The sequence below is a fragment of the Moschus berezovskii genome, chromosome 14 (genome assembly GCF_049115385.1).
Source record: "Moschus berezovskii isolate FMDL1 chromosome 14, NW_MosBer_1.0, whole genome shotgun sequence".
Classification (NCBI taxonomy): domain Eukaryota; kingdom Metazoa; phylum Chordata; class Mammalia; order Artiodactyla; family Moschidae; genus Moschus; species Moschus berezovskii.
In genome coordinates this window covers 56,446,376-56,467,420 of record NC_142473.1, presented here as the reverse complement: position 1 = coordinate 56,467,420, position 21,045 = coordinate 56,446,376, and the positions used below count along the sequence as shown (strand labels likewise).

The 21,045-nt window shown below is 61.5% G+C and overlaps 1 protein-coding gene across 3 annotated transcripts; it reads right to left on the bottom strand.

The window, feature by feature from the left end:
* Positions 1-1,343: 1,343 nt before the first annotated feature.
* On the bottom strand, positions 1,344-19,499 carry RELT (RELT TNF receptor). Of its 3 annotated transcripts, none has more exons than XM_055423639.2 (11): positions 19,368-19,499; positions 7,578-7,695; positions 6,717-6,791; positions 6,446-6,609; positions 6,156-6,235; positions 5,245-5,502; positions 3,940-4,020; positions 3,611-3,692; positions 3,187-3,444; positions 2,635-2,833; positions 1,344-2,480 (listed from the first exon to the last, which is right to left on the bottom strand). In XM_055423639.2, exons 2-11 carry the CDS (start codon positions 7,620-7,622, stop codon positions 2,433-2,435), a joined length of 1,290 nt encoding a protein of 429 aa, XP_055279614.2. In that variant the 5' UTR covers positions 7,623-7,695; positions 19,368-19,499; the 3' UTR covers positions 1,344-2,432. The 3 variants fall into 3 exon arrangements, with proteins under 3 accessions (XP_055279614.2, XP_088699306.1, XP_055279613.2); XM_088843180.1 differs by lacking the exon at positions 19,368-19,499 and adding an exon at positions 10,131-10,155; XM_055423638.2 differs by lacking the exon at positions 19,368-19,499 and adding an exon at positions 9,384-9,974.
* Between the last annotated feature and the right edge of the window lie 1,546 nt (positions 19,500-21,045).

Below are 21,045 nucleotides of genomic sequence, written 5' to 3'. Positions count from 1 at the left end.
CTTCCAGGTGAGGGGTGGGGTCCTAAGGGTCAACCACATCAGACGCACTCCTACCTGGTCCTCAGCTCATCTCCCTCTTTTGGGAGGTGGCTTCAGTATCCCCAAGGATCAAGTGAAGAGACTGGGGCCAAAGTCATTCCTTTTTCTTAAATTCCAGCAAGCAGGAAATTAGGGTGGTAGGCGTGGTCTGGAGGCGACCAGTGCTTATTACCCCAGGGGCCAGCAATGAGATGGGTGTCCATTACCTCACCTGGGAAGCTCAGACCCAGCCTCAGTCTCCACCCTCGCTGGCATCTGTATGTGCCTCATCCCAGAGACCAGAGTTCAGCTTCCCTCTGGGATCGGAGGCCAGAGGGTGGGAGGGTCAGCCTCCCCTTTGACCCAGAGCGCTGTCTCGTCCTCATCTCGGTGTGTTGTCCAGGCCCTTGGTGAAGTGGGGTTGGTTGGCTCAGGGGGGCAGCCAAGTCTAAGCCGCCACACCCTGGCAAGTAGGGACACCACCAGCACCACGGTGGCCCTAGGGAACATCCCTTGGGTGCACTGGTGCCCCTTGGTCCCCTACAACACTGTTCTAGACCCTTGAGCGCTAGATGATGCTGAACCTCTGATGCTCCAGAAAATTTCTCCTGATGTCCAGCCTGTATCCTTCCCTCCCCTCTTGAGAGCAGGTGATGCTTTGTCTCCTGGATCCTCAGAGGTGTCCTCCCTTTCCTGCCCTCCTGAGAAGCTGCAGAGAGAAGCCTGTGCTCCAGAGAGGTGAGAGGAAAGGAGAGGTTGAATCTCCACTCATCTGCCCAGCCTTCCCTCAGGGCGGGAGTCTTCTCCGCAGCTGCTAGGCCAGGCCCCGCCATGGCTTCAGCCCCATGTGAAGTCAGGCTTCAGGCATATGCCCAGTGTGGCCACTGCCGTCTCCCAGGCGCAGCAAGCCTGAGCTTTCCCAGGTTGTCCCCTTCCACCCCCGCCATCCCCCACCCCAGGTTCCAACAGGCATCACTTCTTGGTTCTTCAGCCTCTCCTTGAGCCTCTTTCCCATTAGCGTTTAAATATATCTCCTTCTTCCATCTTTTAAAACAATACCAAACACCAAAAGAACCTGGAATTAACTAAAAACTCCCTCTCCCTGAAGCCTGTACCTGTGGTAGGATTGCAGCTCTTCCTTACCCAAGGGGAGATAAGGCCAGATGACCTGTGAGGCCGCCTCTGGCCACACTTCACCTGGTGCCCCACCTGCCAAACACCAGACACTGCCAGGGGAGGGGTGGCCTGGCCCGCACACAGGGCCTGACAGGACTATGCAGTGGACGGGCAACCTGGGAAGAGGCACGAGGACAAGAAGCTCCTCCTGACACGACTTTCCCACATTTTTATTCAACAAATGGATGGGTGTGAAGACACAAGGATGGACAACAGCCAAGTTTCAATAAATAAGAGAAACAGGGACAGCCGTGGGCCCGTGCCTGCACAGCCCCACATAAATAACGAGACTGCTGAGCCAGAGTGGAGACGGAGGCGGGGCAGTCGCCCGCACTGCCCGGGCCAGGGGACAGATACCAACACCGCAGGGACACAAACCACCAAGGCCAGAGGCCCCGTTCCACACACACCACTTTCCCTCCGAAGCGCCTGAGATCTTGGGGGTGGCTGGGGCTCTGCACCACAGTCCTGCCCAGGTCAAGTCTGTTTCTTCAGTTTCAATGAAAACAGCAGGGGCAGGGGCAGGCACATGCATTAGGCCCTTTATGTATGCAGAGCCACGTTCAGGCAGCCCTGGGGGAGACTTGAAGGCGGAGGCCCTGAAGCAGCAAAAACGGGGTCAGATAAAGCTACTAGTGGGAGGCGCAGCTTGGGGTCGCACTCTCCATCCCCATGACCCAGCCCAGAACCTGCGAGGTGGGAAGAGCCTGTGAGGCGGGAAGGGCCTGTGAGGCGGGAAGGCCCTGTGCGCCACGACGTCCACTTCACAGTCTAAAGAACTGGGACCCGGTAACGGCCAGGGGCTTGCCCTAGATGAGATCCCAGCACTCAGCTCCCAGCCCAGGTCCTTTATAGGACCTGTCAGAAAAGGAGGGAGCAGTCCCCCTACAGAGGCAAGGGGTGGGGCCAGAGGTGCCAGGCAGATGGCCCTTCCCCACCACAAGGCCTAGCCGCCTGGTGGAGCAGAGGTCAGGGCAGGGCACAGGCTCAGGGACCTGCAGGGAGGGAAATGGGTGGCAGGAATGGGAGGGGGCCTCCACTTGTTCCTGCACACAGCACCCGCCAGCCGGCCTGCCTGTCTCCTCACCGGGGTGGACACTCCCACCTCCAGGCCCTGGCAGGTGTGGTCTGCTGGGCCTTTCTGGATCCTCATGGGCCCAGCTGCAGCTCCACCTCCTCCAGGAAGCCTTCAGAACCGCCCAGGGCAGGGCTGCAAGGTCCTCAGACGGGACAGCCCCTCAGATGACCAGGTTACTCTCACTTAGCCGGACCACATAGCGGTTCTCCTGGGGGACACGGGTGAGGGGTCAGAGCTGTCAGGGGGCTTCTGGCTCCAAGAAAGCAGCCCCTGCCCAGTGCCCTCTGTACCTCCACCCCTGCCTTGTCTGCCATGGGAGTGGCCCAGGTGCTGACAAGACACCTTCTCACTCCGGTCCTCACCTCAGCCTTGTTCTCTGCTGGGGGCTTCGGCCACTTAGTGTGGCTTCCACCACTTCCTAGAAGTGCCCGCTGCTCACTGGGGAGGCCAGGTCGTGGGGAGTTGGGGAGCTCACCCCCTGAGGGCCCGGCCTCCGTGATGGTCTTCACCTCGGAGCCCACTGAACTCATGCGCTGCTCAGGAATTCGGGCCACGCGAAACCTGTGAGGAGCAGCGATGCCATCTTCCCCCGTTAGAGGGGGATCCCCAGGAGTGGAGAGCGCAGCACCCGCCAGGGTCGCACAACAAGTTCCTGGATCAGAGTCTGAGCCCTCCCCATGTCTTCCCGCCCACTGTCGGGCTCCCAACTCTAGGCTGCATGTGGCCAGGCTCTTAGGTGTTATGGGGGCCCAGGTGTTATCGGGGTGAGGACCCTGGCCACCCCCACTGCAAAGAGAGACCCACTGAGGCCAGGAAGGGTGGGGCTGCCACCAAACTTGCTGTTCAGGGGTCAACTTACAGCCCTGCCTCCCCCCCAGCCGTCAGGGGTCACCTGTGGTCTGTGCCTTCCTCACCTGCCCACAGACAAGATGGTGATCTCGCCCTGGCGTCCGGCCTTGGCCCCGGCCTTGGGGGTCCTGGCTGGGTTGGGCAGGAGTCTGGGAGTGGGAGTGGTGGCAGCTGCAGCCTCAGGGGACAGCAGCACCTCGGGCCACTTCTTCTGGCTACAACGGGAGCAGCAGGGGCCCGAGAGTGAGGCCAGGCCCTGCACGGTGTGGAGGTGGTGGCGATGCGGGCAGACGTGCGGCATGCTGGGTGGGCCCAGCGGCAGCCTGAGGGGAGCACAGGCAGGAGGGTCACCGGGGCGGGGCAGGCCCAGGAGACCCCGGGAGGTAGTGAAGGGGAATCGGGGTGACAGGAGGGGAAACGCACCCCAGGGATGAGTCCCAGGGAGGGCAGGCTGAGGACCTGCGGTCTGAGGTTTGCCTGCCCGCTCACCTGGGCAGAGGCCGGTGGCTGGTCTGCACCAGCTGTCGGCTGTGGTACTCTTTCAGCAGCTCCTCCAGCGCCGCGGCATTCTCTGTGGGCAGCTGCTCTCAGAACCTGGCTCTGGGCAGCCAGGGAGGACCCGCCCCCGCACCGAGCCCCTGCCCGCTCACCCCTCCCCAGCCCAGGCTGTGTGGCTTTTCCTTCCCCGCTCACCAAGCAAGAAAGGGGGCAGCACCGTCAGCCATGCTGGTCAGAGGGCCAGGCCGGCCAGAGGCGTCACGGTGGGAGGGGCAGAGCAGCGCTCTGGGACAGGGATGGGGTCAGACCTTCCTCCTCACCTTTCTTCTCTGTGATCAGGCGCACCAAGACCCCGATGGTGTCCTCATTGGCATCCTCAGTCCGGTAGGCAGGGTTGATCCCTGGAGAAAAAGAACCACCGTGACTCTAGGGAAGAAACAGGTGGAACACACTCCTGGCTTGCCGGCTACACCAGGACTTGGCAGCAGAGGGCGCCCCAGGCCTGGGTCTGTGCGCGCCTAGGGCCTCAGCTCTGGCTCCGAGCTGTTACCACCTTCATTGCTCAGCACCACTGCTCCCCGCACCCAGCAGCCCAGGTGCTGAGCGCTTTCAGGGCCATCTGAACTCCACCATCCTGCACAGAGTGTGTGGGGTGGGGGGCCAGCCTCTCCCAGGGCCTGCCCTCTCCTCAGCCTCAGGGAGCTGTGGGCAGCCTCTCTGCCCAGAACCCCCGCCAGCCCCAGCACACTCTGCGGTTCTGGGCCTGTCATGCCCTGCACACCGCCCTGTCTTCTTCGTAACTAACCAAGGGTCCAGACCTCAAGGGCACAAGAATGGGTCATACAATCAATCCTGGGCCAGCAGCAGAGCTCCTAGGACCTGCACCCAGACAGCAGCCAGCAAGTTAAAGGGAATCTTGGGCTAGGAAAACAAGTGCGGTTCCAGGCTAAATGGCCTGCCCAAAGTTCCCGTCCTGTCCCCCTCCTGGCCCTGCAGAGTCAGGGGCTGGAAAGGAGACTGGCATGGGAGGCACCATTCAATCTTGACTCGGCCACTATGTTCTGTGAACAGAACTGTATGCATGCGGAGTCCCTGCCCTGCTGGCTCTCAGGGGACAGCATGGGGGGGTAAGGGAAAAAAGAAAAGGGCTCCAGGGCCCTAGGGGAGGGGCAGGAGGAACATGTCTGTCCCTCTGGTTCCAGGGCTTGTAACTCAAACCACAGCCTGGGGCTGAAACCTGAGCCTCTCATGGTGCCTGTCCAGGTCAGCTGCCCTGCCAGCCCTTCAGTCCAGAGGCCAGAGGTCACCCTGAGTACCCAGGAGGTAGGCTAACCTTTGAACTACACACACAACTGCAGCTCCAAAGGGGTCCAGACTCCTCCAGCTGGGAGGGAATCCCGCTGCAGCCCCTTGACCTCCTCTCTGCCTGTTCTGCCCCAGTTGCCACCTTGGGCCATCTCAGCCTTCCTTCCACTTTACCAGTTTGTCCACGTGCCGCATCTCCAGGAAACTCTCCTGATCACCCTTCCAGGCCAAGTAGATTCCCTCAAGTGACCCCAAGCTGAGCTAGGCTGGGCCAACCCGGGCCCTCTGGCCTCCCCACCGGACCCTCGGCTGGGCCTCACCACTGCCTCCGCCTCCAGGGCCAGGTCCGACCTCCTTCTGGGCCGTGCAGTGGTAGCCCTTCCGCTTGAGCAGGTTGCACACCAGGATGCCCAGCAGCCCCATGAGACAGAAGATGGGCACGATGGCGATCACTGCGTACTGGGCAGCCGTCTCCTCGGGGCTGCCCGCCCGCGTGCTGTTCCCAGGCTGCCGCGTCTCCCCTGCACCGCCAGCCCCTGCGGGCACCTCCACACCACGTCGGGCCCGTCGCCCCCGTTCTGAGCACCACGGAGGATGGAGGCAGGACAGAGCAGAGAGGCAGACACTCAGAGTGGCCCAGGGCTGAGTCACAGCACAGGGGCAGGGTTTGCGGTACCGACGTGTCCACAGCCACACACTGTCCAGCACGTCGGGGAAGCCAAGGCCGGCTCATGCCCCTCCTTTTTGGCCATCTGACCATCAGGATGGCCAGACCTGAGCCCCCATCTAGGCCAGAGGGGTAAACAAAAGGCAATGGTGCCCACGTGCCTGGGCACAGGGACACCAGACCCTGCCTCTCCACAAGCCTGGCCCGTGAGTTAGTTTCCTCAGAAAGTGACCAACTCAGCGGGTGAGAGGAGGTGCACGTGTGTGAGTGTGTATGCTCACACTCGTCTATGGGGGTCGTTTTGAGGGGGAGAAGGAAGGACAGGAGATGGGTCGGGACGTGAGGCCCCAGATGTGACAGCACCCGCTGGACAGTCTCTGCCCCTCGGAGACGGAGAGAGAAGAGATAGCCAGTGGACCAAGGACCACGTCCTGCTGGATACCCTGGGCTAGGGGAGTGAGGATCCCACTGCCCCAGATGGACACAGAGGGGCCCTCGGGCTCAAGCTCGCCAGACCCCTTCCCACACACATCCCCACCAGTCCGAGCCCCCGTCTGCACTCACCATAACAGCTGCGGGCACCCAGAGGGGTACGGGAGCATGGCTGACAGGGAACACCGGGGACCTCTGCAGGGGAAAACCAGCTGCAGGGAGGGGAGATGTTACTGAAGCCCAAACACCATCCTTAAGAGAGGCCGGGCCTTCCCCATGGCACCCTCCCCGTTCCTGGCCCATCCCCATTCACAGGTGGGAGTCTGCGGCCCACTCAAGGGCTGAGTGAGGCTGGGACCCAGGATCTCAGGTCCTGGCCACCTGGTCATGGGGTCATGACCTCTCTGCACCCCGTGGCTCACCCAGGCTGGCACTCTCCACACCGTGCATCTCGCGTTGCCGTGCCCACCTGGGCCTCGCGTCTCCCTCGAAGGCTGCAGCGTGAGTGGGGCTGGCACGGGCGAGAGCCCCAGGAAGCTGAGAAGGTGCCCGCGGGGCAGGACCTACATGTGTCTTGCCCTGGTTCCTGCAGGAGGGAAAGAGTGAGAACGGAGCCAGAAGCCAGGCCTGGGGTCCCTGCCCCTGGCTCTTGACAGTCTTCCCAGGAGAGGCCGATGGGCGGGGCGTGCTCACCAGGTTGGGCTCCTGCCCGGGTGGGCACTGCCGCGGGGCTGTCGCTGTGGCGGCGGCCAGAGGCCAGGGCAGCAGCTGGAAGAGCCAGGGCAGGACACGCTCAGGGAGCAGAAAGCACGGGGCACGGCAGCATCGGCCCACCAGCCCGCCACCCGACACCCCAGGCAAGGAGGGAACCACATCTGCTTCTGGAAAGTGCCAGAAAGCCCCCGACAGGGCCAGGTCAGGGTCTCGAACCTGGACCATGAGGAGGACATTCTTCCGAATTCCTCTCTCAAGTTCCGCCCCACTTCCTGCTTGCTGCCGTGGCCCCCACATCACAGCTAAAAATGTCATTAACCAGCCTCATTTCATCATCCCCGGGGCCGAGTCTACAGGTGGTGCTTCTGGGCCCTTGGCCAAGGCTCTGGGACCACATCCTCCTCCATGACCTCCCTGCCATGCGAGGCCGGCCCATTCACAGCCTGGCACCCACACAGGGCATGACAGGTCCCTAGGGAAGGATCTTCTCAATTTGTGTCCCACCCATTCCTCTGGGAGCGCCCTCTTTTCCCATTCCAGGTGTGAACTATCTGCCCTAAATCCCCCTCCTCCAGTCCTCTGATGGGGCCCCAGCTTGGGACAGGTGCAGAGCAGAGCCAGCTGCCCTGAAGGGCAGAGGGAATGGCACATGGGAGCGCGAGGGACCTCCTCGGGCTCCAGACCTGGTTCCAGCCTGTGCCAAGTACTGGGAGGTCAGGGGCACCAAGAGAGGGGCAGGCCTGACTGTCTCTGCTCCTCAAAGGAAGGGCTGCGTAACCGACCCCAGCACCCACCACAGGACTCAAGACATGCCTCCCCCACAGTCCCTTCCCCGCTCACCACGAGGAGACAGGACAGGGGCCAGGGCGGCTGGCTCAGCTTCATCCTCAGGCCCCAGCGGGTGGAGACGGAACAGAGAGGTGGCCGCTGTCCTCCCGGTATGTGTTCGCGGACGGGGCTGGATGGGAGGGAAGGCGGGGACATGGTGCTGGGCAGGCAAAAGGCTGGGGCAGCCTCCCAGGGCAGCACGGGCTTGGGGGCTTCCCAGAGAAGGAGGGCTTCCGGCCTCTTGCATGAACAGCCAGCTGCCCCAGGCCAAGCAGGGAAGGGTGGGAGGAAGGGACCGACAGCTTTGGGCTGGGGTGGGAGGAACGAGGGGACTGGCAGCGCCCCCACGCCCAGCCTCTCCGTTCACATCCTCAGCGCTCAGGGCTCCGGTCTCTCAGGACTCCGGGGGCCACAAGCACGCCTGCCTCTCCTGCTTGCCTGCCTTCATCTTGCTGTTTCTGCTCCAATGAAGGCCTGCTCCGTCACACTTCAACGCCCAACACTAAGGCCTCTCCTGCTGGAGGCCCCTCTAGACTTCCTTTCCCCCAAAGCGCCTGCGTGTGGCCTCCCACAGCCGGACCCATCACAGCCCCGGACCTCCCGCGGGCCCCACCATCCACACTCGGCCGGCTTCTCCAGAGCCCTGGGCAGACGGGCGGGCACAGGGGACAGGGTGGTCGCAGCAGCCCGTGTTCGAGCCTTCCGTCTTCTCCCAGGCGCCTACTGTGTGCTGGGCACTGCCCTTAGCATGGGAACGGGTACGAACAGGACGGACACCGCCCCTGTCCTCAGGGAGCTCACACCCCAGGAAGACCTACGACCAACAAATCAACCGTGCCGGGTGGAGGGAAGCGCTAAGACACCAAGCATGGCACATGAGGGCACGGAGTGTGATGGGCACTGGCCTCGCTGGGAGAAAAGTCTCCAGCCGGCAGACAAGCCTGAAGAGCAGGGAGGAGGATTTGGCTTAGACGACAAAAGGGACAGCGGCAGAGCCGGGGAGTCCCGTGACGCCCCCCCAGGAGGCCACACTCCAGGCTCAGGAGGGAGGGAGGGAAGGAGCGGCTGGGCAGCTGGTGACCCCCACGGAGCAGCCTCGAGCAGCCAAGCCCAGCGCCTGGAGGGGCCCCGCCTGGAGCCTCTGAGTCTGATGGACAGCCTGGCAGAAGAAGCACTGCCCATGGTAAAGCCCAGGTCACAGGAGAGCCCCTCGGCCTATAAGCGGCCGGACTTCCCACCCGAAGGAGGAGGCAGAGGAAACTGATCTGGCCGCACCGTGGGCCTGGCCTGGCACAGACCTCATGGGACCAGGGGTTTGAGTTACACCATGCTCGGGACTCTCCAGGTCACTGACGGTGGCTCTTGGCCCAAGGCCAGCTCAAGGGAAAACCCAGAACAGAAGGTCCAGCCATGGAGCAGAGTGAAGGCCGCACCCTGGCCATCAGCACCTGACAGGGGGCATCCTCTCACCCACCCTCCGCTGGTGCCTCCTCCAGCGTGGTGACACGTGTCCCTGTCCCCTACCCAGACCCCACTCCCACTCAAGCCCATCTCTCCACGGCTCCCTCCTTTGTTTGTCACGGAGCTCACCCACAGCCGACCCTGAGTCCCAAGGCCTCAATGCCAGCCTCGCAGCCCCGTCCAGCCCCAGTGCCCCTCCGTATCCCCAGGGTGGGCCCAGAGGGCTGGGGCAGGCGTGGAAAGTAAGAGGCTGGCTGGCCACAGAGAAGAGCTCCCCACCCCGGCCCGAGTCCCACCCTGTGACTGGCACCTGCTGGGGGACCTGAGCCCGCAGGCAGGGGCTGTGCAGCTGCTGACCTCCAGACAGACGGGGAGCTCTGATCTCGAGACTTCCAGGAGGAAAGTGGGGTCCAAGGGCCCAGACTCAAAGCCAGCGAGGGCCCACTCTGGCACATTCACAGACACTCGCCGCCTCGCGCCTGACGCCTTCTAATTATGTGCCTTCTAATTACCCCAAACCAGCACTTACTCCAGTCTGACTGCCCGAGTCTCTGCTTACTAGCAGCTCCCCGGGCCCCCACACTCAGCCTGAGCCCCCAGGGAACCTGTCCAGTCAGGCAGCTGCTGGCTGCCACCCAGAACCCCCTGCACACGTGGACACCTGCTGCTCTGATTCCCCTCTGAGCTTTCTCCCCACCAGGCCTCCGGCACCTATGCTGGGAGCCCTGGAACCCTGACTGAAAAGCAAGTTCCGATCAAGCCCTTGGCTGGGTGGGCGGAGCAGGGGCAGTGGGTGAAGCGTCCACCCCCCCCACCCTGCTTTCCCGTAGGCAGGGCAATCAGGGACCTTCCAAAGCCCAGCGCCTTGGGGCACCTCCCGAGGGCTTCCTGGGGGAAGGGCTGTCAGAGATGGGCAGACTGAGGCCCTGAAAAGGGTGGTATGGTGGTCCTCTCTGGCCCCAGGGCTCCTGGCAGAGAAGAACCACCCTCAGGGCCCCGGGGGCACAAAAGGAAGTTAGCTTAGAGGCCACTCCTCCCAGAAAGCCAGCCTGGCGCCTATTCCACCGTCACCAACTCCCTGCGGGACCTGAGCCCCTGCTTCACCTCGATGGGTCTCAGTCTCCTCATCTGTAAGTGGGAGCTGCTTGTCCCCCAGAGCAAGGCTGTCACGAGGTTTAAATGAGGTAACCTGACGCGGGTCCTGTGACTTCCTCCCCTCCTTCCCTCTGCACCTCCCACCAGGATTTGTAATTGTTTGTTTGCTTGCTTGTTTATTGTTTGCCCCCTACCAGACAGCAGCAAGGGCAGGGATGTCTGTCTCGTTCACCACAAAACCCTCTCCCGGCCAGCGTCTAGAGCAGGAGGCCTCCATGAAACATGGGGATATTGGGGGGTGGGGGGGAGGGTTCCTCACACAGCCCGTCCCCACCCTCCTAAAAAGGCCCAAACAATGAGGACCAGAAATTCCCTGGAAGCAAGCCAAGGAGGAAAGCTGCGACCAGCGCCCCTCGCAGGAGGTGCCAGAGCCCCAGGGCGGCGTAGCCCTGGAGGCCTCAAAGAAAGAGGAAGCTGTGTCCCCACCCAGCCTCCTCAGGCCTCAGCAGCTTCCCCTTTCCCAGAATTGAAGCTCATGGGGTCACCGCCCCGGCGCCCCGCCTCCACGCGTTCACTCCCCAGCCTCCCCGCCTCCGCCTCCACGGAGGCTCCTCTGACAGTTCCCTCCACCCGCACCCCCGCCCCCAGTGGCCTCCAGTGCAGCCCTACCTGCAGCTTAGGTGTCCCAACACCGAGGTCAGGGCTCTGTCCCCCACAGCTCCAGCCACTCTGAGCTACTTCCTGTCCCCACACCTGCCTCTCTCACCGGACCTGGGACCTGCCGCTTCCTCTGCCCAGAAACCTCTCCCATCACCTGACACCCACCCTTCAGAGCTTAGCTGGAAGCCCCCAACCACCACCGACCAGTGCCCTGGGTTTGTCGCCCTGGGTGTGACCATCCTATTTACCCAGCCCCTTCCCCACTGCCATGCTGCCCCCCACCCCCATGCCCAGCACCCAGCACCCGAAGAGGTATGTGCCAAACCAGGGGACCCGAAGAGGTGCTCAGGAGTGGGGCCAGCTTCTCCCAGAGTCAAGAGGGCCAGAGAGCAGGCCGACAGCTAAGAGGCCCAGCGGGTGGGGTTGGGGTGGGGGGCACTGAACCCAGATTTGAACCCCCTGCCTAACTCGGGGAGAACCAGTCTTCCTGTTCTGCTCTTTACCAGCTCTGCAGCTGGGGACCCCACCCCCGCTCCCCATCTCTCAGAGGGCTGTGTGAGGACAAGAGGACAGAATTCGCATTAAACACTCGGCACAGGGCTTCCAAGGGGGCGCCAGGAGTTAAAAGTCTGAGTGCCAACAGACTCTTGCAGGGGACACAGGTTGGATCCTGGTCCGGGAAGATTCCACATGCCTTGAAGCAACTAAGCCCATGTGCCACAACCTCTGAGCTGGGGCTTGAGAGCCAGCTATCCGCAACTGCTGAGCCCAGCACCACAGCTACCGAAGCCTGTGCTCCACAATGGGACAGGCCACCACAATGACCAGCCCGCGCCCCACAGCGAAGAGTAGCCCCCACTCGCCACACCTAGAGAAAGCCCGCATGCAGCAGTGAAGACCCAGCACAGCCAAAAACTAATAAGTAAATCAATCCTCTTTAAAAATAAAATACTCAGCACAGAGCCTGACACAGAACAAGCTCTCGGTAAGCATCAGCATGCCTCAGTTTCCGGTGTACATTGTGGGGGGGGTTATGGCACACACCTGATGTGCAAGGTACAAATGAGATTCTCTTACATTCATGTACAAAGCTTGGCACAGAGCCTGGTACACAGGAGGTGCTCCATGAGACACACTGACCATCTGGGGGTGTGGGGGGTGCAGGAAGGGAGAGGAAAGGTTGGTGGGCGGAGCCCAGGTCACACCAAGTCTAGGCTGCGAGCTGAGAAGCCTTTGTTTCCTTCCACCCCCTCCCGGGGCCTAAGGGAGCCTTGAAGGGTGAGCAGGGGAGTGAAAGGCATGGAACAACTCCTGTCTCAGAGGGCTTGCTGGGCTGCCAGCCAAGTGAGGCGGGGCTGGAGAGACGGAGGTGGGAGGCAGGTTCCCACCTGGAGCAGGGGGTGGGAGACAGGTACTGTTTCCTGACAGTGGCTTTATGGCCTGTGGACCTCCTGCAGCCCCAGAGGCTAGGGTTGCCTGGAAACACAGCTGGACACAGGCCTCTCTCAGCAATGGCTGCACCCAAGCAGGAAGACAAAGGCCTCCCATCGATAGAGAAATCCAGGTTAGCAAGGAACCCAGTGGTTCCCTGGCAACTGGGGCTGAAGTAGGGCAGTGCCCACAGCTAGGCGCTGTCTCCTTTTCATCCTCTGCCCTCACAGGGAAGGGGAAGGTTGCCTCCATTCCTCACAGGAGAGGTGAGCGTGCCTCTTTCATCCCTAAGGAAATTGAGGCTGCAGGAGGTCACCGGTATGGGTCACCCCACCCAGCCAGGGAGTGGTAAAGCAGAGATGGAGGCCAGGTACCCACATCTCTCTGGCCCCTCCTCCCCGGGAGCCTGGCCCAGGGCCCAGTATAAGACAGATGTTCTGAGGATTTGCCAACCTAGCGGCAGAGGCCAGGGAGCTGGCAGCACACAGGAGGCGGTTCAACTGAAAGCCTATCACGAAGCACCCAGGAGGGCCCCTGGCAAGAGGTACTGCCCCCAGTGGGGGCCTCTCAGGTTTCCTGCACACACTCGCCTACTGCCCTCGTCCACACCAGCTCCAGTAGGAAAAGGCACTGGGACCTGTGGGAAGCAGGAAGCCCAGGAAAGCCTGGGGAATCCCAGGGCGAGGAAGAGCCCAGGGAGGAGGCCCGCTCCTCAGGACTGATGAAGGGGCCACTCAGTGAGACGGGCGCCCCCCGTCTTCACCCCACCCCAGCCTCAGGCAGCCAAGCTCTCCCAGGTCACAACCCTGGGGTGAGGACGCCAGGCGATGCAGACCCCCCAATCCCGCCCCAGCGCCCACCAGGCAGCAGCAGCAGCTGTGCCCCGGCTCGCCCCCAGGCCCGCCCTTGGGAGGCTCAGGGGCCTGGGGTGGGAGGTAGGGCGGGGGTGGGGGTGGTTAATTGGCCCTTGAGGATAAGAAAAGGGCTGAGACAGCCAGACAGGGCCCACCCGCCCCTCCCAGTCTGAGTGCAGAAGCAATCCCTGCCCCCTCCCTGGGCTGACCCAGAGGCCCAAACGAGACAGTCATCCCTGAAGCAGAGCTGGGGCTCCCCTGCCTGCTACTAAGAACCTATTGCATGCCCATTCCCTTACCAGGAAGACCCTGATGCTGGGAAAGATTTAAGACAGGAGGAGAAGGGGACGACAGAGGATGAGACGGTTGGATGGCATCACCGACTCGATGGACATGAGTTTCAGTAAACTCTAGGAGTTGGTGATGGACAGGGAGGCCTGGCATGCTGCAGTCCATGGGGTCGCAAAGAGTCGGACACAACTGAGCGACTGAACTAACTGACTGACTGACATGCCCATTCCCTTACCAGGCCTCCAAGACAGGGTTCCAGGCTTCACAAATGAGGAAACCGCAGGGCAGAGAGGTTGGTAGTACCCCGTCCCCACCTGGTCTCCAAGGAGACAGGCCTCCCTGTGAGGAGTGGGGACAGGCAGCGGGCAGCCCCTGCTCTTGCCGCCCCAGACTTGGCATTCCCCTGCGCCCACGCGCCCTGCTCCAGCCCAGCCCCCGAGCATTCCCGCAGGGGCCACCCACCTGTTCCCATGAGAGGATGGCAAAGCGTGAGGAGGACAGCCCCCGCCCACCAGCTCTCACCACTGCCGCCCTCTCCTTTGAGAGGCCACCTCTGCCTCCTGCCCAGGCCACGCATCTGCACCAATCACTACTGTCCGAGGACGGCCTGCGGTTCTCAGCACAGACCCTGCCCTGTCACCCTGGCTGACTCAGGCGAGGCTTTGAGAACCGAGGGGAGACCACAGGCCCAACTGGCCCTGTTCTCCAGCTTCTCCAGACTCAAGGGGCTGGAGGAAAGAGACTCCCTGCCCCCAGCAATCCCAGTCAGGCCCCAACCAACAGAGCCAGAGGACGGAGGTCACGGGAGGCTGGGCCCAGAGCAGTCCCACCTGGGTTCAAGCTCTGGCTCATCGCTTAGGAGCTCTGTGACCTTGGGCAATTACTTACCCTTACTGAGTTCCAGGGTCCTCCCCTGCAAACAAGGGTTCTGGTCCCTGTCTCCAGGGATGCTGAGGGGATAACTGGAGTCACTGTGGGTAGTCCTGGCCAGGACCTGGGCTGACCAGGCCTCTCTTGAGTACCAGTTCTCCACAGCCCACACGAGCCAGAGGAGGAGCCAAGCTCAGAACAGGGCTGAGGTCACCAGTGACTCGGGAGCAGGCAAGAGAGTTTGGGGAACCTGACATCAGTCCCAACAGCATAGGCGACGAGTCTTGGACTCCCCAGGTGGACCCTGGGTGCCCATTTCCCAGCTGTTACACAGGCCTGTGTCCACCCGCTCCCACACCAACTGAAGTCACAGGAAGGAAGGAGAGGGGTGCTGAGGGGTCACGACCCAGCCCTGCGCCCCAAGCCTGTTTCCTCTGTAATCTGGGACAACTGCGCCTGTCCAGCTGACCTCTTGGCATGGCTGGAGGATCCACGGTTATTCAGGGAACAGTGGCTCTTCTTACGATCAGGCCTCGCTCCAGGTGCCACCTCCTGCAGGAAGCCTTCCCAGCCTCCCCCCCCCCCTCTGGGCCCCCTCAGCCATCATTGGTAGTGTCTCCATCAGGGAGGAAGGCAGCGGGTGCTCCAGAGGTGGGGCACGGCTCCATCCCTATGCTCATCGCTCCTTCTCACTGTGAGGGTGTGAGGTCCAAATCAGATCTCTCCTTCTGGAAGCCCTCCTTCCCTCTCTCTCTACCCATACACTCAGACACTGACTCTATAGGCTTCAGAAAACCCTTCCATCCCTCTCCTGTGCCAAGCAACCAGGGCACAAGTTCATGGCCACATGGGCAGCTTATTCACGGAGCCGTCATCTTTCCCAGAGAGGCCTGGGAAAGAGCTCTGGTCTTCCAGCAAGTAGACCTGGGTTAGGATCCCAGTGACACTGGAAATCCTGCAAGTCCCTTCCCTGGTCAGGACCCTCTTTTCCAGGCCGGTACCTGGAGGGGGCGCTGCCGGGCCTCGGGGTCCTGCCCAGAGCTGAACGCACAGCTGGGATGCAGCACTGACTCCATCCACCATCTTCCCTGCCACCCCATCCCCAGCTGGGTGCTAAGCTCTGCAAGGGGTCACATTCCAGCACCCCCAATCCTGAGTGGGGGGCCCTGCTGGCTGTTCTCCACCAAAATTCCTCTCCCTCTGGTCCACCCTCACTCCCTACCTGGCAGAAGGGCTGCCCCACGGGAGGGAGTGGGCCTTGCCCAGACAGGCCAGGGGCTGGGCAGCAGCACCGCCACTCCCTGCTCCCCTTACAGGTGCCTGTTCCTTTGAAAACTGACACCAGAGTTGTCAGACAACCCTCAGCTCTGTCTGGAGGAGATGGGGCTGCGGGCTGGGCGGGAACTGGAGTGCCAGACTCCAGCGCCAGCCGCTGTGTGGCTCAAACTCAGACTGGACCCCTCTGCCCTCAGAGTCTGGGCTCCCCAGAGCAGCCTGGGGAGCAAGGGAACATGTCGTCAGTGCCGCTGTCAGCAGCCCTGCACCCAGGGCCTGACACACAGCAGGGCCTCACCGGGGAGCTTCCGCTGCCGGCCCGGGACGAGACCCTTGCCTGAGAGGCCCACAGCAAGCACCAGACTCGCCCCTACACACAGTGGTGGCCTTGAGGATTCACCCCTAACCCCAGCACACACCCGGGAGCACGGAAAACCCTGGGGACAAACCTCCCTGTGCATCTTGGCACACAGTAGGCCCTCAGCCTACAGTGGCTGCCATTCCTTCCTGCCTGGCCAACACAGATACGACCACGGAAGAAGACAGGATAAGGGCCAGGCTGGTCCCACCCAGCTGGGTGTGCGGTGCCCATGAGGATCTACCCTGGACCTATTCCTAGAAGCGAGAAGGGGAGCAGGTAGCAGGTGGACCACACAAAGAAGAAGGACTAACATTGGGCTGGGAGGGTTCCCGGGAGAGGAGGTGGGGCTGTACCCTGAATGATCAGGAGGGTTCGAGAAAGGCGAGCCAGCAGAAGGAAAGGCAGAGCACAATCACAGCATCTGGTGGAGAGAGAGAAGGCTGAAGAAGTAAAGTTCAAAAAGGTCCTAAAAAGAAAACCTCAAAAGTACAGGTTGCCTTAGGGAGGCCACTCTGGAACTAGGCGGCATGGGGACTGGAAATGGAGGCAGAGAGGCCAGAGCTGGAACATAAGAGGTGCCCTGGTTTTGTGAAGGCATGTCTTGGGCCTGCTCCCAGTCCTGGGCCACGTCCAGCCTGCTGGGGAACATGTGGCAGGAGAGAAGGTAGGTCCCCTGCCTGAAGGGGGAGAGCCAGAGCATCAGGGTAGTGGGGGCCTTGGGTAAGTTCCAGCAGTTCTCAGAACCTCAGTCTCTCCCGCTTGTAAAATAAGGCTGACCTGTGAGCAGTGGCTGGGATGGAAAGCTTCCCCTCCTTGGCCAGAAACAGGCACCTCCCTCCAGCAACTGTTGCACTAATCCCAACTGGGGGCCCACTGGAAACCCAGCCTGGCCCCACTATCCCTGTCATTCAGGGAGCCCAAGTTCCCAGAAAAGTGTGGCTTGGGCAGGGCACAGGGTGGGGCCGAGACCAGAAGAGGAGGTTAACTCTTGGTTAGCCCTTCCCCTCGGCCTCCCCTTACTAGGCTCTGAGCTATTTCCACCTCTTTGCTGGGGATGGAAATAACCCAGGCTCAGTCCCAAGAGACCAAGACAGCTATTCTGATCAGCCCCAAGAAGTACAACTCCAGTCATTCCAGAGAGGACAGAGAGACACCCTGATCCCCAGCTCCAGCTCTCAGCCACACAGCAGCAGGGCTCTCTGGGCTGAGGCCCAGAGAGCGTAGCCACAAGCTCAAGGTCACTCCCGGCCTGTCCCCCAACTCCTGCAGCATGTGGGTGGTTTTGCAACAACTTTGGATAGCAGCATAGGTCTCACAGGTATGGTAAAGGTCAAGTGGAACTCCAGTTCTCCGGCCACTCTTGGAGTCTGGGCTATGCCGCTGACGCCCAACACTCCTCAGAGCTATACAAACACTCCTCAAGAGCTATACAGATACTCCCCAAGCCAGTTACAGGCTCTAGAAGGCAGGAGACAGGCCTTTCTGGTGACCTCTGGCTAGGGGCTGAGAGCTTGGGGGAAGGAAGAGGAGGAGGAACAGAAAGGCCACATAATCTACCCACCCATAATGTTTTAGACGTTTATGCAAATACACACCAGACTCAGAACTCGCAGTGGCGTATACACCGCCAAGGCCACGTTGCCAGCCCAAGTAGAGAGAAGGAAGCCCAGATGAGCCATGAGCAGCTCGCCAAGCATCTCACAGGGCTTCAGGAGTAGGAGACCTGAATTCCAGTCCCAGCACTGACCTGACTCTGCGTGACCTTGGGGAAGTCACTTTGCTTCTCTGAGGTTGTTTCCTTCTCTGGAAAAGTCACCGCATCTCAGAACCACTGTGAGGATTCACCAAGAGCACACCACAAACTGTTCAGCGCGGCACCTGGAACCCTCGCCCCCACTGAGAACACAATCAGCATTTTCGAAGGCTGATAGCAGATGAGAGAACTTCCAGATCCCTCAGCAGGTGCCCCTTTACCTCTCCTAATTTCCATTCCACTTTGCAGGAACCTAAAAGACCCTCTGAGGGGCCCTCAGGAGGGTCTAGCCCAGATGGTGAAGAGGCCCTGTTCCAGCTCTCCAAATCAGAGACCACGCACGGGGAACCTGCCTCCTCTCCCCGCCATGAAGGGAACTGAAGAAAGGAGATGGGGACCAGAGAAGTCCATGTCTATGGTTCAGAATTTTCAGCTTTGTTTGAGGAGCTGTGCTTCCAATCCTGTCACCAGCACCCGGGTACAACCCCTGAGCCACTTTGTCCCTAGCAGACAGCCTGCCCCCATCCCCCACTGCAGTCTCTCCGCCCGAGGGAGGTAGGGGAGAACAGAGACAGTTGACCCAAAAACAATAGAGGATCCCAAAGTGATGATTCACAGTCTGTTCACAGCCCAGTACCTCAGTGTGCAGACAGGGAGACTGAGGCCCGGTGAGTGTGGGATCTGAGAGCAAGACTATGCCTGGGCCCAATGAGAAAACAGGTGTGTGTGTGTGTGTGTGTGTGTGTGTGTCTGTGTGTGTGTGTGTGTGTGTCTGTGTGTGTATCTGTGTGTGTGTCTGTGTGTATGAAACACAGAGAAGGGTGGAGCCTGATGCTGCCAGACTTGGCACCCCAGGAGATGCCACTCAGCCTTGGCCCCTCTCCTTCTGAGGGGGTGCCTCCTGGGGACCGTCCTGGAGAGACTCTTGTCCCCTCCCCTTGAGCCCCCTTCCTTCCAGCCCCCATCTGCGGGCAGGTGTGTGAGGCCCCTCCTTCCCACCTTGCACCCATCTCCCTGAGGTGCAGACGCGCACAGCACAACCTGGCCCCACAGCACACTGTGCTTCGGGGGCTGGTTCTCCCAGTCACCTGGGGCCCCTCTCCCGCTATTCCACGCTCACCCGCCTTAACGAGGGCCTGGCCCTGCCCTGGTCACGCCCCAGGCCACACACACACACTCAGTGACCCCAGTGACCCGGGGTCTCACTCACAGCAGGCGGGGTGTCTCACACACAGTCACACGCACACACTCTGCCTGTCACAGACACACAGAGCCCCTCTGTGTCTCCCGCTCGGCCCAGCGTCACCGCCCAGTGTCCCGGCCACACGTTCGCCCCGGCTGGGCCGCCTCACGCGCCGTGTCGCCCACAGTCACGGGCTGACACCGCTCAGAACCCCCTCCGGCCGCTCCGCGCCGCAGCCGCACTGAGGTGCCGCCGTCCAAGTTTCCCGGGCTGGGGGCGTTTCCGCGGCCCGCTCGCTCCTCAAACTGCAAGTCCCGCCGCCGCTTCCCCACCGCGCACAGCCGGGCCTGGAGCCGCAGGCGAAGGACGCACAGGTCCCCGGGCAGGGGGGCTCGGAGACGAAAGGACGCGAGGGCGGCGGGGCGCGGAGCCCGGGCTGCGGCATCCGCCGCGCCGGCGAACTTCCCCAGAGACGCGGGGAGGCAGGGGGCGCCGCTCGGCTCCGCATCCCGCTGGCCCCTGCCGCGGGAAACGGACTCCGGGCTGGGGCTCCGCGCGACCTCCTTACCTGGCCTCCCCCTCCAGCAGCCCAGCTCCCGGGTCGACGCGGCGGCCGGGCCCGTGTCGCCGAGCGCCCGGCCGGCCGCGCAGGCTGCGCGCCTTTTGAATGAATCGCCGCCCGGGCCTGGAAGACGCGCGGCCCCGCCTCCGCGCGTCACGGCCGCCGGCCCCGCCCCCGACGTCAGTGCCCGGCCCGCGACCCCCGCCCCTGGCGGCTGCCTTGGGGCGAGCTGGCGCTCTGCGGCCAGGCAGTGCTGCTCTTGTCGCCATCTTTCGTGTCCCGCAGGAACTGCAGGGGCTGTCCCAGACCAGCCCCTTCTGGGATCAGCCCCTTCTGGGCTCCAAACCAAGAAAGAAGGAGTTGCAAGACAGACTGGAGACTTGGATGCTACTCTGAGACCTGTCATCATTGCCAGTGCAAACGGGGCACCGCTGCTCCTCACTGGGTCTCGTTTTCCTCCTGCAAATTGGCAGCCAGGGTGAACGAACTCACTTTGTCTTGTTGAGGAGGCCCAGGCCCGCCTCCAGACACCCCACCCATTTGGTGAGAAAAAGCCTAGTGAAAGTTAGTCTATAGTGGAGGCCCACTGGGTAGGCTTCTGCCATTCTTCAGGGCCCAGCCTGAATCTCCTTCCTCCAGGAGGCCTTTCCTGTCTCTACTTCCCACCCCACTACTCTCCGCAGGGATAGTTAGTCCCTCCTTCCAGCAGGACAGGTGATACACTGCTTTCCGTTTCCTACCGCCAGCCGTCCCACCCTGCAGATTCCCAACCTCAACCATGGGGTGCCCAGCAGGGGGGCACTAATCATATTGTATTTCTAGCTCTGTGAGTCGTGCCCCTTGGAGCTGTGTCTTATGGTGGGCCAGAACTGAGGGCAGCAGCTCAGGTGCCAAGGCTCCCCCCACTCAGTTACCATTCAGGGATCCCCAGTGGCCCTCCCTGGACAGCGGGGCTGGATGGGGATGCAGACAGTAGGGAGGGCCATGTGCTGGGGGCAGAGGCCTGGTCGGAATTAGTATAATCACAGCTCATGGCAGAGGTGGACGAAGGTAAATAAGTTGATAGGGATAGATTGTGAGGGGAGGTGAATTCTAAGTAGAGTCAGAGAATCTGAGCCATGGGGTGAGGGGGTGGAAAAGGTCAAGTCCCTGGGGTCCAGGAGATCCAAGGAGGAGAACTGGACACCTGCAGAGGGAGGGGTGCAGGGAAAGTTTCCATTTCCTTGGGCCAGGCCCAGGTTGTGGGGGAAGGGCAGAAGAGGCTCCAGATGACAGATGTTAGGATCATAGCCCCAGCCAGGCCCCTTGAATGACTACGGAGACCCCCAGGACTAGATCAGGGGTGGTCCCAGGGTCACATATCCCACATCCGAGCCCACAGAGGTCCATGCTGGGGACCTAGTGAGGGAGCTAGAGCAGCCCAGGAGGCCCTTATCCCTGCAAATGTTTTCTTTGTAAGGGGAACTTCTATTCCCCCGTTCCAAGTTCTGGAGTTCAAATGGTGGCATTTCACATATACTCAATAGGCCAGATGGGGATATGCTTTTTGGTAAAGCACTGGACATTAACCAGACATCCTATAGATCAGGGATCCCCAACCCCTGTGCCACACAGCAGGAGGTGAGTGGTGGCCAACGAGTGGAACTTCATCTGTATTTATAGCCCCTCCCCATTGCTGGTATTA

Coding starts and splice junctions, on each gene's coding strand:
- RELT (XM_055423638.2), bottom strand. CDS start 9,481: ATGTGCCAGAGTGGGCCCTCGCTGGCTTTGAGTCTGGGCCCTTGGACC. Junction 7,696..9,383: donor AGCTCCCCGTCTGTCTGGAG/GTCAGCAGCTGC, acceptor CCTCCCATCCAG/CCCCGTCCGCGAACACATAC. Junction 6,236..6,445: donor TGTGGAGAGTGCCAGCCTGG/GTGAGCCACGGG, acceptor CCCTCCCTGCAG/CTGGTTTTCCCCTGCAGAGG.